At 43.7% G+C, this 19,456-nt stretch overlaps 1 protein-coding gene across 2 annotated transcripts in view; it reads left to right on the top strand.

Annotated features, from left to right (window-relative positions):
• Snx30 (sorting nexin family member 30) overlaps nucleotides 1-19,456 on the top strand; it is a 127,883-nt gene that overhangs the window by 83,037 nt on the left and 25,390 nt on the right. The window contains exons 3-4 of one of the 2 annotated variants that reach the window (XM_050132045.1): nucleotides 6,062-6,172; nucleotides 17,801-17,959. In XM_050132045.1, the coding sequence (XP_049988002.1) occupies nucleotides 6,062-6,172; nucleotides 17,801-17,959 (270 nt within the window). The remainder of the gene's footprint in view (nucleotides 1-6,061; nucleotides 6,173-17,800; nucleotides 17,960-19,456) is intronic. The other variant, XM_050132046.1, reaches the window with a different exon arrangement.

The following is a 19,456-nucleotide window of genomic DNA, read 5'->3' as shown; positions in this document are numbered from 1 at the left end:
CACTTTCCATCATCTCTGAGACTGCAGTCCTGTAGTAAGAGGAGCGGGCAGCATCCCGCCACCCGGCTAGCTTAACCCCTGAAATAACCACAAAGAAATTGTATTCATTTAATTACTGCCTGGCCCATTAGCTCTAGCCTCTTATTGGCTAACTCACATCTTGATTAATCCATTTCTGTTAAATCTGTGCATGTGACTGTGGCTTACCAGCAACATTCTAACCTATGTCTGTCTCAGGCTGGAGATTCATGGTGTCTGCACACTTCCCTTCTTCCCAGAATTCTGTGGAATTAGACACAGTGACATGAATATAACCGCTCAGTGACATGCGGCTAATGTGAGAGGAGGCTGAGCTTGAGCCCGAGTCTGCTCCTTTGATAACTGACGGCGAGTCTTCACTGTCAGTCCCAGTGGATTTGGAGCCACCCTGGAGGCACACTTTAGGATTATATCTTCTTGTCATTACCATCAGATGCCTCCGCATTCTAGAGTGTAAGTGCTGCTGAGAGGTTTGGATAAGGAGTTCAGGATCATAAGTGGATGTTCGACTTAGTGACAAGGGTTTGGGTGACCACGGTTTGATCAGTTTCATTGATGTGGCTTGCAGTTGGTTAATGTGAGTGGGAAATAAGGGGGAAGATGTGAGTGTTGGTAGCTTGGCAGTTTACTTGGCAAGAAGAAAGCATCAAGGGAGCAGTAACTACAAGAGAGCGCTTGAAAGAGATAAAAGCTGCGTGTGTCCACATGCACACATGCGTGTGCATGAGTGTGTTAGACAGAGCCTTGCTGACTTCAAACTTGCTGTCCAGGATTGCATAGAACTCATTCTTGATCATCCTGCCTTGGCCTCCTGAGTGCTGCAATGACAGATATGCATCCCTGTGTCTGGTGTACATGTTTTTATTTTTGAGGATAAAGGAGAATTAAGAGCCAGATGGGCAGAAGGTGATGGCACAGGGAAAAGTAGGGCAGGAGTTGCTGGGTGTGCGGGGAGATGTGTGCTGAGAACAAGCATATGTCTTGGCCTCTGGTGGAAGTTAAGGGAGTCTTTGCTTATAGTTGAAGTTTTCTCTAGGGCAGAGTGACAAGATCATCTGGCAGGAACAAAGGGAGGTCCAGATGTTTTCAAGCTGTCTGCAGCTTTTTAATAACTGGTGAAGCAGGGAGTGTTGAGGTTGGAGATACAGTGAGTGTTGTGGTTCCTTGGTGATGCCAGGAGTATTGAATTTGTTTGGTGATGCAGGGAAGGCTGAGGTTACTTGGTGATGCAGGGAGTGTTAAGATTGATTGGTGATTCAGGGAAGGTTGAGGTTGCTTCACAGTGCTGGGGATCCTGTTGTAGTGTGTGTTGCTCTTTGCCTGATATTGCTAAATGCTCAGGTGTTAGCAGAGCATAATCTTAGCTTTTGAGTTTGTGAAGTCAACAGTTGCTAAATTAATTTAGTGTTTCAATAAACTCATCATGGGTTCTTTTGCCATTGGAGACTGCTTTTGTACCATTTAACTTTTCAAAAAGTCTCTTCAAAATCTTTGGGTGCTCCTAAAATAATGTGTAGAATAAAAGTTACTCCTATATAGGACATTGAGCTCCCAGAGCCCTGTGCCTTCTAGGTCTGGTGGGAGATCTGCGAGGGCATGTGCAGGCTGTCCTGCTGGGTGTTTTAGGCTGTGAGTTTTTAGCCAATGTCTCCAGAGATGACCACGGAGGTGTCCTATGGAGCAGCCGTGCTAGGCTTCTCTGCCGTAATTACTTTCTCACATCTGACTGGAGTGATGGGCGAACTCTGATGGACACTGTAGGTTATAGACACAGGACAGAAGGGTGATGTAGAGGTTCTCTCTAATGATTGGAATTTGTGTGTCTGTCTGTCTCCCTGCTTTTCTGTTTACTGATATTAGAGATTAGAAACCCTGAATTTCACAGAGGAAAACTCACTATACTCGTCCCCGGAGTTTTGTTGATCAAAATGTTTTATGAATTCCTGATTCTGCTCTCCCAGCTCCTCTCCAAAAGTCACAGCCATGTGTGTGGCCCACTTTCAGCAGCTTTGCAGTGTTGTGTGGCAAGTCTGTTGTGCTGGCCTCGCTCTTACCTCCAGGGTGCTAGGCTCCCTGTCCTTGTTTTTCCTGTATCTTTCTCTCCTATTTCTAATTTTTGTCATTTGATTGTATTTTATGTATTAGTATGGCTTTCATAGAATAAGCTGTGCTCAAAACAAATAAATTCTGAGCTGAAAAAAAAATGAGCCTTTCTGTTTTGTGATGATATTTACCCTGCTGTTTCAGACAAGTAGTACATCCCCTGTGGTCCCTAGTGGAACCTTTAAAACACAAGCATTCTGAGGGGGCTGGAGAGATAGCTCAGTGATTAAAGAGCTCTGTCTGTTCTTCAGGAAGACATGGGTTCAATTTTCTGCACACATGGCAGCTTATGACCATCTCTAACCCCAGTTCCAGGGAATCTGATGCCATTTCTTGTTCTCCTCTAGGACCAGGTACATAAATGGTGAACAGACATACATGCAGGGAAAACATCCATACACCACAGGACTTGGATAGAATGTTTGTCACACATGGTAAAGACCAGAATTTGAATCCTGGAACTCACATAAAACTGGACATGGCAGTGCATCTGCAATCCCAGTGTTCCTATTGTGAGGTGGAAGTTGAGGCAGGAAGGATCCCCAGAAGCTGGCATATGCAGTGATGAACACTAGGAGATACTGTCAGAGGGGGGCACACCTTTAATCACAGCATTAGGGAGGCAAAGACAGGTAGATCCAAGGCCAGTCTAGTCTACAAAGTGAGTTCCAGGTCAGCCAACCAGGTTTACACAGTGAAACCCTATCTCAAAAATGAAATAAAAATATACAACACACACACCCTAGCAGTTCTGCCCTTAGGAATTTGTTTTAGTGGGATAAATGGGATAGAAGGCCAGTGATGTTTACTGTAATATTATTTATTGATTAAAAGTCAGAAGCAATTTGAATAGGGATTAATTATGTTATAGTTACTCAGTTAAATATTGTCCTCTTATATACGTTAAGTGATTTTAAAGGTCTGGACACAAAGGTGTCCAGGATGTATTAAAATGATACAGAAACTGAATGAATATGTATAGAAAAAGTATGTTTGTAAATTTAAATATTATTTTGTTTTCTATTTAGAGGACTAGATCCATTTTTATATTTTTCATTCATTTATTATTTTTCTTATATTTTTAAAATAAGCAAATATAACCTGAACATACAGAAGAGTGGAGCCAAATCTCCAGATACAGAAATGTTTGAAGCAAAACACCACTTCTTGTGCCTTTTGTGTAGGGTAAAAGGGACAACTGGAGCAGGAAACCAACCAATCACTGAGCACCCTGACTCTGAACCCAGAGTCAGTGAAAGAAATATACCCTGGTCCTAAGATTAGAGTAAAAAATACGCTAAAAAGGACCAGTGAAAGAAACACAGTTTGGCCACAAAGTCAGAACCATCTCTGCCCTGACCAACTAAACTGACCAATCCCCGAGCAGGGAAAAACTAACCAATCCTCCTTCTCCCTGGGAAAGCTCCACCCCTAAGGTAAACCTATATAAGCCTCTCTGACCCTTCAGTTAAGAGCTGCCCTTAATCCTTCCCTGGCAGAGGCAGCCACTCCCCCGGACTCCTCCTTCCCAAACAAATCCCTTTCTCAAAAGAGTCTTGGGTGACCACCTTCATTCACCAGCACAGACTAGAAGAACCTGGCTGGGATGTCCCTTAGGGGACCGAGCTAAAAAAAAAACTTGCTGAGACCCTTCCTTAGGGGGCCTCAGCAAGATGGAGCAGAACAGAAAAACCTTGCTAGGATGCTCCTGAAGGGAGTCTGAGCAAGGCCGGCAGAAAAAGTAACAACTTTTCAGAGATGGAGGAGATTGCTACATTTCTGCAGGGGCTTCTGCTTTAGCAGAGTGTTAGCAAAAGAAGAAACATCTTGGGCTGGAGAGGAAGCAGATAGCTCTGCTAGGACGTTCCCTTCAGGGAACAGAGCAGAACTCAGCTATAGCGACTCTCCAGAAGAGCAGGATCCCTATATCCTGCAGGAGACCATCCCCCACCACACCCCAGCTTCAGGTAGCTTGGCTTCCCAATAGTCAGGACACCTTTCTTCCAGGACTGAGCTGTCCTATTGCAGCCCCAGCCTCCAGAGCTGCCCTATTGCAGCTCTGGGTAGCCTGACTTCCCGATAAGTCAGGATATCTCTGCAACACTACACTGTAACGCATTCCCCTACATTTTATAGTTACCAAGTATTGATTTCACAAAGTAGGAATATTGCATAAATGGTGGTTTGTGGAATTGATTTGATGAGCACAAGAATCATGGTCACTTTGTTCATGGAATGTTTAGGAAGGGAGAGGGAGAGACCTGGTTGCCTGTTTCCCTCATTACTACTGACAGGTGTTCTTCTGGGGTCTGGGTATTGAGAGGGTTCTTGTAAGTGTCTCCCTCCAAGCTTGTAATGTTGGGGAAAATAAGACACAGGGCTCCATGTATTTCAGGAACCTGGCATGGGTGCTCCCTCCCATGGGGCCACAGAGCACAGCATAGCCCTGTCAGTGGGATTCTGCCATGCTGTGCCTGAGGTCATCCATAGTTCCACTTCCTCTGGAAAGCCTCCTGATAACTCAGCAGGAACTTTGTGATGTGTCTCCTCCAAGTCTTCCCTCTCTGCATGCTTTGACATGCGAAGGTTCTGTCTCGTGGATACTTAGAATGGGACGGACTGGATAAGGAGCTGATGCTGTCCTTGAGGGCCAGCTCTCCCCCCTTCTAGTTCAGGCCAAGAGGACAGCTTTTGGGAGAATGACATCATAATCTCAGAGCCAAAAGCTGTTCACAGTCTTGTTTGGTGGACAACTCTTCCTTAGGTATTTTAAAGATTTTTTAGAAGTCTTCGATTAAAACAGACTTAGGGTCTGAAAGAATAAATTTGTAAAATGTGACATAGATAATTTTTATCTTGTACTTTATCTCATATTTGAGATCAGCAACTGCGGTAACCACCCAGAGAGGAATGGTATATCTAAGAAGAAATAACAGTTAAAAAGTAAAATATGTATTTCGGTGTAACTTAATTTTATTTAACATTGGTGTATTATTAAAGGGATGTGATTGCATTTTAGAAAACTTTAAAAATTCATAGATCATCAACATTTTCTGCAACACACTGGCATTGTTTTCTAGATGTTTTCTATCTAGATCTAAAATACAGTTTGCTTTCAAGGTCATTGTTCTGGCAGAATGAAGCAAAAGCCTTCTTTTTTTTTTCTTTTTTTCTTTTTTGTTCTGTTTCACTGTGTAGCCTCCCTAGCTGCACAGTGAGTCTATGTAGGCCCGATGTCCTTGAACTCACAGGGTTCCCTTGCCTCTACCTTGAGTGCTGGCAAAAGTCTTAGGCTCTGCCTCCCATAGGAAGAGTCTTCTGTCGTCTCTACTCGGTTATGTCCCCTGTGCCTTCAGCAAAGCTCGTCAGCATATGTCACAGAAGGTGGGGATAACATTCCTTTTCATGGACTTGGATTCAGTTCAGCAGCAATATCTGAAATTGTATTATTCACCAACAGCCCTCCCAGAGTTAAGCTAGAGGAAATGAATCAAATGTTGTAGACAATTCTGAAGAATTGCTGAGTTCCATTTCCTGAGGGTAGGAAAAAAGAATCAAATCCAAACCAAAGACCTGATGTTTCCATCCTTTCTGTTTGTCTATCTCCCCCTCACACACACTTATTGGTCTTGTAAGACAGTTTCTCTGTGTACCCTTGGCTGTCCTGAAAATAACTCTAGCTCCAGGCTGACCTTGATCTGCCGGCCTCTGCCTCCTGAGTGCCTGAATTAAAGGAGTGCACCACTGTGCCGGGCCTTCCTAGCTCCTTGACTTTGTAGCCTGCTAGGAAACGCTTTCTTTTGTCTGGTGAATGGGTGGAAGGAAGTGCGTCCTGGCCTGATTTGAGTATTCTAAAAATGTATTTTTCGCCAGAATGCAATCCCACTCACATTTCCCCCTTCTCTCTTCTTACTTGCAGAGTACTCGGGTGGAGTTTGACTTGCCAGAATATTCTGTTCGAAGAAGATACCAGGATTTTGACTGGTTGAGAAACAAACTGGAAGAATCACAGCCCACTCATCTCATTCCCGTAGGTAGTAAGTCGCTGCAGCTTGCTTCTCGCCTTTCCTGAATTCTCTCCGTAGAGGTGTTGCTCAGTTCTTTGCCTCTGCAATGATGGGTTCACTCTGATTTTATCTGAATCCACCCACCGAGAGTGTGTGTAGGACAGAGGCCATGTATCTCACAGTCTTGGTTTCTGATCTCTTTGCTAGTTTCTTAGCTAAGGTGGAATAGATTTTTACTGGTTTCCCATACTAGTGTGTGTGTGCATGTGTACACTGGAAGGCAGAGTACAACTTTCAGGAGTTGGTTCTTGCTTTCCGCCTTGTTGAAGTTCAGTCGCTCTTGTTTCTGTTGCTTCACATACTCCCGGGAGCTGGTCCCTCCCATCTCGGCTGAAGGAACGCTGGGATTGCAGATGTGTAACTTCACATTCACCTGCTCTTCACATCATTCCAGGGACTGAACTTGGCCAATGAGCTCTGCAGCTAGCACTTACTAACTGAGCTGTCTCTCTGGTCTCTGTCTCTCTGTCTCCCCATGTCTATGCCCCTCTCTCTTATGTGGTACTGAGGACTAAGTACTTGCTAGGATTCTGTTCTATACTAAGCTGGACCCTAGCCCTCTTTTTTACTGTCAGAGACAGGGTTTTACTAAGTAACCCAGGCTGGCAGCCAGCATCAGCCTGTTGAGTATCTGGGACTACAGGCATACAGCACCAGGCTCACAGTTCATTTTTTCCAATACAAGATCTTACCTTATTGCTCTAGTTGGCCCAGAACTCAATGTCTAGCCCAGGTTGGTCTCAAACCTGTGGCAATCCTCCTGCCTCAGTTAAATCTTCCTGCCTGCCTAAAGCTACTGTGCCTGGCTCCGATTTTCACTTACACTGTGACAATTTTCTTTTTTTAATTATTAAAAGGGGAACATCCTAACCCTTTAAAAGATTGAAGTTTGATAGCTGTGTGTTCTGGCTCACACCTGTAGTGCTAGTGCTTAGGAGGTGGAGGGAGGAGGATGACTGTGAGCTCAAGGCCATCTTGGATTCCGTAGTCTGGAAAAACAAACAACAACAAAAACAAAAAGATTGAAGCTTCAGAGTAAGTCTCCCCAAAACTGTTTTTCCCCCTTGGCAGATACTACTCTTGAGGTTTGGCTGCCTACCAAGAAGGTGAAGCTGACTGTGGCTGATGGGCCAGGAATCTAGCACATTCCTTCACTAGCACAGCTTTTTATTTACAGCACGAACAGGAAACCCTTACCTCTGTGTGTTGTTGCAGCATAGTGTGGATGTGCCACTCACAGCTTCCTGCTTTTCAACAGCTGAGAACTAAAACTTTAAAGATTGAGTAGTTAACATACGTATTAAGTGGTTTACCATCACCTTTAAGTTGAGACGATTACTATTTGGTCCCCGTTTTCTTTGGGGGCTTTAGGAGAAGTTTGGAGCATAAAAATCTCCAGAGGCCAGTTTGTCATTCAGCAAGACCTTGTGAATGGCCGGGGCTGCTCAGCTTCCCCATTGTTGCCACAGCCTCCACCGGCCTTTGCCCACCATGGTTGGGTGAGACGGTGTGTGCTGTGAGCACTGACTGTTTTTTAGACTTTTGAGGTGATTCATGTGGCTAGCACTGGGCTAGAAGTGAGGGGGCCCTCATCCCCCAGGCTTCTCTTTTGTTACCTCAAGTCCTGTCTCCTCTTTCAAGCCTGTGGCTTTTCTTTGCTGCCATCCAGTCTCTTAAGAATGTGCCTGAGAAAGAAGCAGCCATTTTAGAGCCATCAGAACAAGTCCTTAAAATAGACTTGGCCAAATGGGCAGGTAGTGGTGGTTTTTTTCCTGAAATAAAAACAAAAGGCAAAATAAAACAAAAGAAACATATGCTTTTTATTTCAGAACAGTTTTAGGGTTATTGTGAAAATTGGAGAGCAGGTTCTTAGTGTTCAGTACCCAGCTGCAATATTTTACACAAATGTGAGGTGCTTGCCTTCCAGGTCACCAACCAGGCCCTCGTGTTACATCTCATGGGTTGTTTTTGCTGTGACAGTATCTCAAGTTTTCTGGGTTTTTGACAGTTTTATCTCATGGGTTGTTTTTGCTGTGACAGTATCTCAAGTTTTCTGGGTTTTTGACAGTTTTGGGGTTTTCTAGTGAGGTGTTTCATAGACTCTTCAGGGGACACTTGTCTGAAGGCATTCTTACTTAGACCACGGAAGTAGAATGAGGTGTTCTCAAGAGGAAAGTCACAGAGATAAACTGTTAATCCGGATCACATGACTTGAGAGGATGTTTGCAGGGAGTTTCTACTCAGTCTCATTGTAAGACATTTTCCCTGTACCCTGTCTTGCTTTCCTCTTGGCAGCTAGTGGCTCTTGTTTTTATTTCCTTGTGGTTTGGCGCTTGAGCTCGAGAGTGACACCTGCTGGTAAGTTGTAGTGCTATTGGTCCGTTGATCCTATGTAGCACTGTGTCTCCAGCGTCCCAGAAAGGTCCTGGCATCCTTCAGTATAGTCAGTCTCCTTTGCCTAAGTAGCAATGGTGGGCAGGAGAGTGCTTTGGGAGCAGGCAGGCAGAGACTTGAGTTTCTTCACAGGTTCTTTTTTTTTTTTTTTTTTTTTAGTTCAAAAAGATTTTTATTTATTTATTAAAGATTTCTGCCTCCTCCCTGCCACCGCCTCCCATTTCCCTCCCCCTCCCCCAATTAAGTCCCCCTCCCTTGTCAGCCCAAAGAACAATCAGGGTTCCCTGCCCTGTGGGGCCTCCTTCCAGGTCTAGTAAGGTGAGCATCCAAACTGTCTAGGCTCCCACAAAGCCAGTACGTGCAGTAGGATCAAAACCCAGTGCCATTGTTTTTGAGTTCTCAGTAGTCCTCCTTGTCCGCTATGTTCAGCGAGTCCGGTTTTATTTCATGCTTTTTAGACCCAGGCCAGCTGGCCTTGGTGAGTTCCCTATAGAACATCCCCATTGTCTCAGTGTGTGGGTGCACCCCTCGCGGTCCTGAGTTCCTTGCTCGTGCTCTCTCTCCTTCTGCTCCTGATTTGGACCTTGGGATTTCAGTCTGGTGCTCCAATGTCTTCACAAGTTCTTGATACTTACCCGAAGTGAAGATTTAATTTAGGAAAGTATCTCTGGTTTAAATTGAGAAGTCAAATGAGAAATGGACTTTTTGCAGTAGCCACAAATTGTCTTACAGAAACTGTTGGGTGGCATCTCTGTATTTAAGCACAGTTGTGTGTTCTTCACTAGACCTGGTATGTGACTTTGGTGGGAGCATAGGTGAGGGAGAGATTTTAAGGTAGACAGGGGACCTCTGCTTAAGCGTTGGCTCAGTGCTTAAGAGCATTTGTTGCTCTTGCAGAGGACCCAGGTTCTCAGCACCCCCATGGTGGCTCACAACTGTCTATAACTCCAGTTCTAGGGAATCCAACACTCTGTTCTGGTCTCCGAAGGCACCAGACACGCATGTGGAACATAGACATACATGTAGGCAGCACACCCATACACATAAAAGTAAAAATTAACAAAAGTGGAAACCCAGGAAAATGTACAACATACTTACTGTATAGATTTTTGCTATATCCTTTAAGAAAGATTTTATTTTTATTTTTAGATTACTATTAGACTTATTCATTTCATTTTATGTGTGAGTGTTTTATCTGCGTATATGTATTATGTGTGTGCTTGTATCCAGCAGCTCAGAAGAGGTTGTTGGGTCTCCAGGAACTAGAGCTGTAGGTAGATGCCTGTGAATCATTACGTGGATGCTGGGACTCGAACGTATGCCCTTTCCAAGAGTGACAAGTGTACTGAACCACTGATCCATCTCTCCAGCCCCCTTATTTCTGTTTTTAATTATCTAAATATGTGTGTATGTGCCTATGGAGGCCAGAAAGTGAGTCAGATCCCTTAGAGCTAGAGTTGTGTGCTGCCTGGCATGGTGCTGGAAACTGAGCTTGGGTCCCCTGCGAGAGTCATATGCACTCTCAGCCACCGAGCCTCTCCAGCCCCAGGCTGCCTCCCTTTTAAAGTCTTACTGGAGCTGTATATGTACAATTCACTCATTTTAATTTACAGTCCCAGTGCTTTTAGTGTATTCGGGTTCGTGGAACAGCCAAAAAAAAAACAATGTTAAGCCTTTTCCATTGACCCCCGCCTCACCTGCCACCATCCTCTCCCTCCAGCCTGGTGACCTCTTCTCTACGTCCTGTCCCTAGATGGTTTGTATTCTTTCTTACCCTCCGCATGTTTTCAAGGTTCCCCACCTTGGAAACCAGTTAGCACTTCTTACTGTGTGCGAGCAGTCGGCATTCTGTCTGCCTGTCCACCCTTGAATGGAATGTCATTTGTTTTCTCCTTTGGCTGTTATGCACAGACTGCTACGGACATTGCATATAAGTCTTCCTGTGGCCAAGTGTTTTTATATTTGGACATCTACCTCAGAGTATATTTGCTAAATTATATGTTATTCTGTATTTAACCATTTGAGGGGCTGCCAGGTATTTGACATGTGAGTTTCAGTTTCTCCACATCTTCACAAACAGTGATTAGTATCTGTCTTTAATAATAGCCATTCTAGTGGGTGTGCATCATATTGTGATTTAAATTTGCATTTGCCTGAGAGCTGAGAGCCTCCTTTGATGTTCTTGTTGGATATTTGAATGTCTTCTTGGAGAAATGCCTGTTCAGATTCTTTGCCCATTTGATTTCTTAAAGATTTATTTTGTTTTTAATTATGTTTGTGTGTCTGGGTATTATATGCATGTGAGTGCCAGTGCCCCTGGAGGCCAGAGGCATGGATGTCCCTGGAGCTGGAACTTTGGCAGTTATGTGTCCTGGACGTGGGCACTAGAGTCAAACTTGAGTTCTCCGAATAGCAGAACGTGCCCTTCGCCTTCAGCCATCTCCCTGTCCTCCTTTTGTCCCCTTAAAAAATGAGTTGTTTTTCCGTTTTTGTGGAAAAGAGCTTTAGAATCTATTCGAATTGGTTTGGAAACATAGGGGAGAGTGGTCTTAGGACATTTGCCAATCTCTCTCTCTCCCCATCTTAAGTCAGCTGTGTTAAACATGTCTGAGAATGGCTGTGCTGTCTGCTTTGACTGCTCAGGTTAGGGGTGTGGAGATAAAGCCATCTCTCTGAAGGACGAGAGATAAAACTCTGGTTGAGTGCTTTCCCGGAATCCATAGGAATGGTCGAGTTCCATCTCCAGTTCCGAGTGGGTCACTGAAGCCATAGAAGTTGTAACCAGTTGAACAATGACCCGGATACTCGACTTGCTTCTCCTCGTGAACTGTAATATGCCTGCTTTGTTTCAAGTCTCTGTGACTTCAAACTTGGCATCCTTTGTGGGCTCTGATGGAAAAACCCAGTTTCCTGCTTCTTAGACTCACCCTTTTTTTTTTTTCCCCTGAGGAGAATCTCAAGATAATTTGTAAATGATTGACTTTCCTTTCCATTCTTCTTTATCATCACAATCCTGGCCTGCTTAAAGTATCCTGTCATTGTGTGTCTCCCCCTTCCCGCCCTGTGGTTCGGGGGTTGAACACAGAACCTCGCACATGCTGAGCATGCTTTCTCACCACCGAACGGCATAAACCCTTAATTGTGCGTACATCACTGACGGATACCTGGCAGGAACAGTTTGAAAGGAAAGAGGGTGCATTTGGCTTACAGTTTTAAACCTTGGTTGGTTGGACCCATTCCTCTGAGCCTGAGGATCACAGCATTGGAGCATGTGGCTGAAGCTGCTCACCTCATAGCAGCCAGGAGCAGAGCGGAGACAGGAAAGGACCAGAACCAGAATAGAACCCCCATAGACATGCCCCTCCCCCCCCCCCAGTAGCCTGTTTCATCCAGCCACTCACCAACTCTTAGTTTCTGTCCCTTTTCCCAAATAGCACTGCGACCTGGGACCAAGCCTTTCACATATGAGTCTGTAGGAAACATTTGAGATTCAAAACCTAACAGAGCCCTTTGAGGTTTTGTGGTATTCTGACACGTTTTCTTTTCTTTCTATATTGCTTTGTTCCTCTGGAATTTTTAAAGCAGAAGGAAGTGATCAGTTGCACGTGCTGGGAGTTGAGTGAGCGTAGAGTGTGCAGACCGTCTGTAAAGACAGTTCATTCTTTTTGCCCTGTAATGGAGACACCAGAAATTCTTGAGTTGAGACTATTTTCCCACACTGTTTCTTTGTAAGTCACATAACTGCTGTACATTAAACCTTGTACATTTTACAGGTAGACAATGTCATGAGTATGTCACCACAGTCAAGACAGTAAACACATCCACCCCCTTCAGAAGTGTCTCTGTGTATACGAACTCTTAATACAACGTCTCCCATAACAAATTTTAAAATTATAATATTTTTTATTATTCTTAGAGAATTAAAATTACGTCTCCTTTTGGTCTATTTTGTCTTTTGTTTTTCTTAGCAGTACTGGGGATCAAACCTAGGGCCTCATACTCTTGAGCTCTATCATAGCACAAGATTAGGTGCACACATTGTCCACTGGAGATGATGCTCATCGTGTGTATGAACTAAACAGCTCTCTGTGTGTTCCTTTCCCACCCCAGGCAACCACTGTACTTTGCGTCTGTGTGTGCACAGTGGCCTTGCCACCACTTTGTTTACTGTGACTCGCTACACGGCAGACAGATGGCACGATTAGATGGGCATGTGTAGGGAGATGGTGTGCATACATCTATTAAACACGCTGGTGTTTAGTTTTACTTGCAAAATGAATGTTTGCTTTTCCCAAAGGAGGAAAGATGTGTTTGCTATGCAGCTTTCTTCTCACTGGAGTTAATGAGAAGAATTTGTGTTGCAGCAACTGTTTTCCCCAATCTGAAATGATAAAATGACTTCATTTTCTAGCCAGTCACTGGGGTTTTTCTGTCGGCTTAGTGGCTGCACATGAATTTACTGCTGTTTTAATTGTTGTCTACAGCACCACAGTCCCTCAGTCAGCCGTGGCTTGGTGGGGCTTCCAGTCCAATAGTCCTGGCTCTGCTGTGGCTTCAGTGTGTAGGTTTAATTAACCTATACATTTAAATTAATGCAATAAAATTAATTTAATTTAATCCTGTCATTTTAATTACCAGTAAGACTCTGCAGTCAAAGGCTGGGGTTAAAAGCCTGCTAGCTCAGAGAGGCTGAGCAGCAACTAGTTGGTCTTACTTTTTGGCCAGAGACACCACAAAAAAACATGTCTCTTCCCTCATCCCAGAACCAAGAGGAAACCCAGACTCCAGTCACTGTCCCTTCCTTCCTATGTGTCTTCTCTATCCAAATTGCTGGATTCTGTATGGCCAATTTTGGTCAGCTAGTCACTGGCTCTACCCCCTGATTCTAGCTTTAACTTTATTGGGAGTGTTAGAGTGCCATCAGAATATCTCACAATAAGTCCATCTTTTTATATAAAACATTTGCACATGCATGTGCTATCTGCCACGTGTATGCAGATGCACATGGAGGCCAGAAGAGGGCATTCGGTCCCCTGGAGCTGGAGTTTCAGGCAGTTGTGAGATACTTGATGTGGGTGCTGGGAACCAAACTCTTGTCCTCTTCAAGAGCAGCAAGTGTTCCTGACTGACAGGCCATCTCTTTAGCACCCCACCCTTTATTTTGAAGTACTTTTAGCTTTAGGGAAGTTAATAGTAAAATATTGATTGAACTTGCCAAGTACCTTGAATTAAACTAGGGTTGGCAATTATTCTTCTTAATGGCATGATTTTTAATCTTGATGCTTCTTTGTTTGATAGTGAATCTTGCCTTGGAGTGGGGTTCTCTATCAAGTTGGTAAGGGTGGGAAGGGACAGGTTTCAGCGATGAAGTCTTTGTTGAATTCAGGGAAGATTCTGACTCTTGACAAGACATTGTCACATCCATGATTGCGTTTAGATTGTTACTTAGAAATACACTTCTCTGTGGCAATGTACAGGAAACATGCCTTTATTTCAAATAACAGACTAGATTTAAGCAAAAACCACATGTAATATTTAGCCCCAAGTCTCAGGGGTATAATGTCACTGTTTCAAAATTAAACCCTTACATTTCCAATGGATTATTGTAATAATTTGCAAGTAGGATTTTTTGTAGATTCCAATATTTATCTGTACAAATATTTAGGGTGTTTGTTTTTGAGACAGGGACCTGTTATGTAGTTCATCCTGGCTGATATATCCCAGGATGGTCTCAGGTTTCTCTTGCCTTAGTCTTCTGAATGTTGGGATTACATGTGTGTATCATCACATCCAAGTTCATTACAGTTTTGATTCATTTCCCAGGTAATTAAGCGGGTATCTTTTCAGGTGTTCCTTGGCTGTTTGTAGGTTCTGGGAGAAATCACCAATATTATTGAGCGTCATCATCATCCCATTTGCTCTTTTTTTAAAAAAACAAATGTGTTTTTAGATATTTTAAAACTCAAACACTTGATTTTATTGTATATAATCATTGTATGTGGTACTGTGGTATTAAGGATAGTTTTCTACAGATACATGTCCACTAAGCATACCCGCCTCTCCACCTCCCTTTATTCCCCCATGTATGTATAAAATCTAGGAGCCACATCTGTGGTTAGTTATCTGCAGGTGCTTGTAATTCGACATAACTCGTTTACAGCTGAAGACTCACTGTGTATATGGCACAGTTGTTCATCCATCCCTCCATTCAGCCCTAGCTTAGCTGTTGTGAAGTGTCTGTGTGATACGCTGGCTTAGAGTCTCTCTGTCAGATACCCAGCTGTATAACAAGGTTATTTAGCAGATCTACTTTCATTTTTTTTTTTTACAGATTTTATTCATGGGTTAAACAGTGATTAACTCTGAGTCAACAATAATGCAAGGATTTTGCATTAAGGCAAGAAATAAAAGTTCTTCCCCTTGGTGTCATTTAACTAAGAGCGAGCCCCGGTTTGAATTCTCTACTTCATGTTCCCTGTTCCTTCAATCCTTTGTCGTATGATCTGAATCTGTGTCTGTCTGCAGGTGTCTTTGTGAATCTGTCCCTGTGTCTGGATCTTCTGTCTGTGTGTCTGTGTTTAAATGAAGAGCTTTATTCTGTCTTTATTGAACTGTTGAATTAGGAGCAGCAGGGCTGCGTCCCCGGCACCCGGCCGCCCGCATGGCTAGGTTATGCCCCGAAATAATTACACGGAAACTGTATCTTTTTAAACACTGCCTGGTCCGGCTAGTTCCAGTTTCTTATTGGCTAGCTCTTACATATTGTTCTAACCCATTTCTAATATTCTGTGTAGCCCACCAGGTGGCTTACCACGGAGGATCTTAACCTGCGTCTGTCTGGAGTGGGAGAACCATGGCGACTCCCTGACTCAGCTTCTCTTTCCCAGCATTCTCTTCTGTTTACTCCACCTACCTAATTTTCTGTCCTATGAGGGCCGAGGCAGTTTCTTTATTATTAACCAAAGAAAGCAACAGATAAGATACAAGACCCACCTCCATCATTGAACAGCACATGAGAAAGAATGGGATACGTTATGGAAATCTTTAACAGCGTTTTATGAGGGATTAAGCCATGGCTCCAAACTACTCACATAACAAACAGTATTATAAATATTGTTTATCAATCAATATTCATAAATGTTGCTTTCAACCTTGGTAGTAGATTTTAGAAAGTTGCTTTCAATCTCTGTGTTTGCTGCTTTCAGCAAGTGATACCCAGGCATTATTCTGGGCCAGGGGCATGGAATTTAAGATTACAGCTATGAACTGGGCAGTGATGGCACATGTCGTTAATCCTAGCACTCTGGGAGGCAGAGGCAGGCAAATTTCCCGGTTCTAGTCCATTCTGGTCTACAGAGTCAGTCCCAGGACAGCCAAGGCTACACAGAGAAATCCTGTCTTGAAAAAACAAAGAACAATAAAAACAGAAAGCTCATAGCTGTGCTGTGCATTCGTTTAGACTGTAAACAGTGATCACATGAGAAATCCAAGGCGGGGAAGGATGAGTGTTCAGTTAAAGGCAGGCTAAACAGTTTGAGTACACAGTAGGCTAGCTGTCTGACTTACGTGACCTCAAGGTGTTTTATTATTAATTCTGGCTGTGTGGTCCAGCAAACACTAGTCTCTTAGACTACAAGAGATAATTTTTAGAATATTTCATTGCCACAGTTATGTTCTTTGCTTTTGTCTTACTATAAAGACTTTGCTAGCCTGGAACTCAAGAGATCCACCTGCCTCTGCCTCCAGGAGTGCTGGGATTAAAGATGTCTACTATCAAGGGAATCCAATTTTTAGTTTACTGAGGGGACCCCCCCCCAACACTGGTTTTCATAGTGAAGGAATTGGTGTATATTTCTACCAGCAGTAGGTAGATAAGACTTCCCTCTGTCTACATTTTCACCAACATTTTTTTTTGTCAGAGCACAGATATTTTTCAACTGTGCATAGCAGTCGCTTTTCCTCTGGCAGGCAGTAAGATAGACATATTTAGTCACTCATTTGAGCAAGCTACCAAGGAAATAAACAAAGCTCAAAGGTCCCTGGAAGAGCAACTAGTTTACATAGTTCAACAGTGTTGGCTCAAAGATTTATGATAGAAAAAGTTGAATAAGAGAAATAAGGAAAGTTACATTTCAATTACAAACCTAAAAGGAAAATAAAGATCGTCTTAAACTGTGTGAGTTTGCCCTCTTCCTTATTTCTGCATTTGAACTGGGAACAGAATCTTAAGCTATTTTAATAAATTTTTGTGTGCTTGATGTTGTCTGCGCCCCTTCCTTAGTGTGTCTCTGTGTGTATGAGTATGCATATGTAGGTAGTGTAGGTTCATGTGTGTGTGTCTGGTGTGTACAAGTGTGTATGGAGGCCGCCTTGGGTGTTGTTCCTCTGGCATTATCTGTCCTTTCTTTTATTTTCATGTTCTTTCTTTATTTTATTTTATTTAATTTATTTTGGACATGGAGTCTTCCACAATCTAGGAGCTCACTGAATAGGCTGGGCTGCCTCCCCAGCCTTTGCTTTCTGGTCTTAGACTTTGTCTTCCATCTTTCTTCTTACAACATCTATGCATGTTTAAAGACAATCTACCTGTATTTTCTGAACAGATGTTGACTTCTCAGTAGTTCAGGGCTGTGCTATAGTGGTTTGTTCTGTGCATATCAAACTGAGAGGACAGTTGGATTTGCTACATCTGTGTTTCCCAAAAATCTTTGTGTTGATGATAATATAAAGTCTGACACTCGAAGAAAGCACACACCTTTAATCCCAGCCCTAAATAGACAAAGGCAAGTGGATCTCTGAGTTCAAGACCAGCCTGGTCTACAGAGTGAGTTCCAGCACAGCCAAGACTACACAGAGAAACCCTGTGTTGGTAGAAAAAGATCTAACAGATTAAGAACTACTATACTTAGGCTAGAAATACAGTGCAGTTGGTAAAGTGCTTGGCATAAAATGATATGGTAGGATATACCTGTAATCTCTGTGAAGTTGGAGTCCTGAGGAAAGAGCTCAGGGTCATCTTCGGATACAAAGTGAGTTGAGACTAGGCTGGACTATGTGGGATCCTACCTTAAAAAAAAGAAAGGAAGAAAGACCAAAAAAAAAAAAAAAAAAAAGCTTGTTCAGACAGGCGGCAGATCTTCGTTAGCCCGGGAGCTGTTCCTGCCCCGTCTTGACTGCTGCGTTTCTCTCCACCTCAGCCACTTCCTGAGAAGTTCGTGGTGAAAGGGGTCGTGGATCGTTTCTCAGAAGAGTTTGTGGAGACCAGAAGAAAAGCCCTGGATAAATTCCTAAAAAGGATCACAGATCACCCTGTGCTCTCTTTCAATGAACACTTCAATGTATTCCTCACGGCTAAGGTACGGGCAGAATTTTGTGTCTTTGTCTGTAAATGATTATTATTGGGCTCCTTTTCAAACCACCGCTTTGCTCTTCCGTGAGTGGTGCCCTGAGGGGGGCATCATAAGGTCCTCGACTTTGGGTGCCCGCGGCATTAGCATGCTTTCTGTTTTAGAATCCAAGAGGAGGACAGGCTGCCCCTTTGTCTTAGCAATAGAAGTCGGAATTTTTACTTACCAGAAACAGAAGTGTCCTGTAGATGCTTCCTGGCAGTGTTAGTAGGTGAGGCTTACCAACAATAGGTACAAAAGCGAAAGGATAGTGTCCTTCGGGGCTGGGAGGATGGTTCAGTGGATCAGGTATTGGCCACAGAAGCCTCAGGAGCCAAATCTTTCCAGGACCCACATAAGTGTGGAAAGACCCAGCTCCACAGGGTTACCCTCTGACCTCCGCATGCCACCCACATACCAAAGTACACATACACACACGCTCAAAGTAATGCATTATAAAAGTATTCTCCATAAGAACCTGTTGTACACACAAAGGTCCAGGAATGTTAAACATGCAGAGGCTTCTTCTCAATGGGAGAATTACCTGTTTTCCACCCAGAAGGCTGAGCGTGGACACTATTAACAACCTGGTGACCGTTTTACTGTCTGTGGAGGCAGATCTCACCCACTGTCTTGGGTTTCTGTTGCTGTGAGAAGACACCATGACCGTAGCAACTCTTATAAATGAAAACATTTAATTGGGGGTAGCTCACTTGGGGTTCAGTCCAGACAGGGAGCACGGTGGCATGCAGGCAGACAGAGTGATGGGGCTGAGAGTCCATCAGCAACAGGAAGTTGATTGAGATATTGGGTGTTACCTGAGCATAGGAAATCCCAAAACCTGCCCCCACAGTGACACACTTCCTCCAAAAAACCACACCTAGTAGTACCTCTCCCTGTGAGATTATGGGGGCCAATTACATTCAAACTACCACACCTACCTTTTGCTATAAAGGCAGACCTCACCCAAATCACCCAAAATGTTTATCCCAGACACTTCCCTCCCTAGAACTTATCTTTAGCTCTCAGTTAATAGAACCCATCCTTAGGGGAGATGTTACGTGTACTTTATGGCCTCTATGCTACCTTGGTCAGAGACCACAATAGATTCTAGGCCTTTTAGCTGTAGAGCCAGCCCTCATGGTCACATGTACTTGGCAAAGGAGTTTCTATGTAGTCACATCTTAAGCTCTATTGTGGACCTGGAATTGGAATGATTGTTGCCTGGAAACTTTTTCCCAAATTGTACTGTGTTTTAAATACGCTGACAGTGAACCACCTGGCCTGAGCCTCCCCAGGTCTGATCCAAATTGACAGAGTTAATCTGAGCCGAATTTCCTTTCTCACCTCTTCCCTGCCGTGATACCTTCGGGCCCCCTCAGCCGAGGGAACTGCAGTTCAGAGAGATTCAGCCTGTTCATTTGGCATCTCTAGGACTTGAAACTGGGTCCTGTGGCTCTTAAGGCC

This window comes from Alexandromys fortis, unplaced genomic scaffold, assembly GCF_014885135.2.
Source record: "Alexandromys fortis isolate MF-2015 unplaced genomic scaffold, M_Fortis_MF-2015_v1.1 scaffold_393, whole genome shotgun sequence".
NCBI lineage: Eukaryota > Metazoa > Chordata > Mammalia > Rodentia > Cricetidae > Alexandromys > Alexandromys fortis.
The sequence above is the reverse complement of the archived record's forward strand: the minus strand, read 5'-3'. Positions and strand labels throughout refer to the sequence as shown.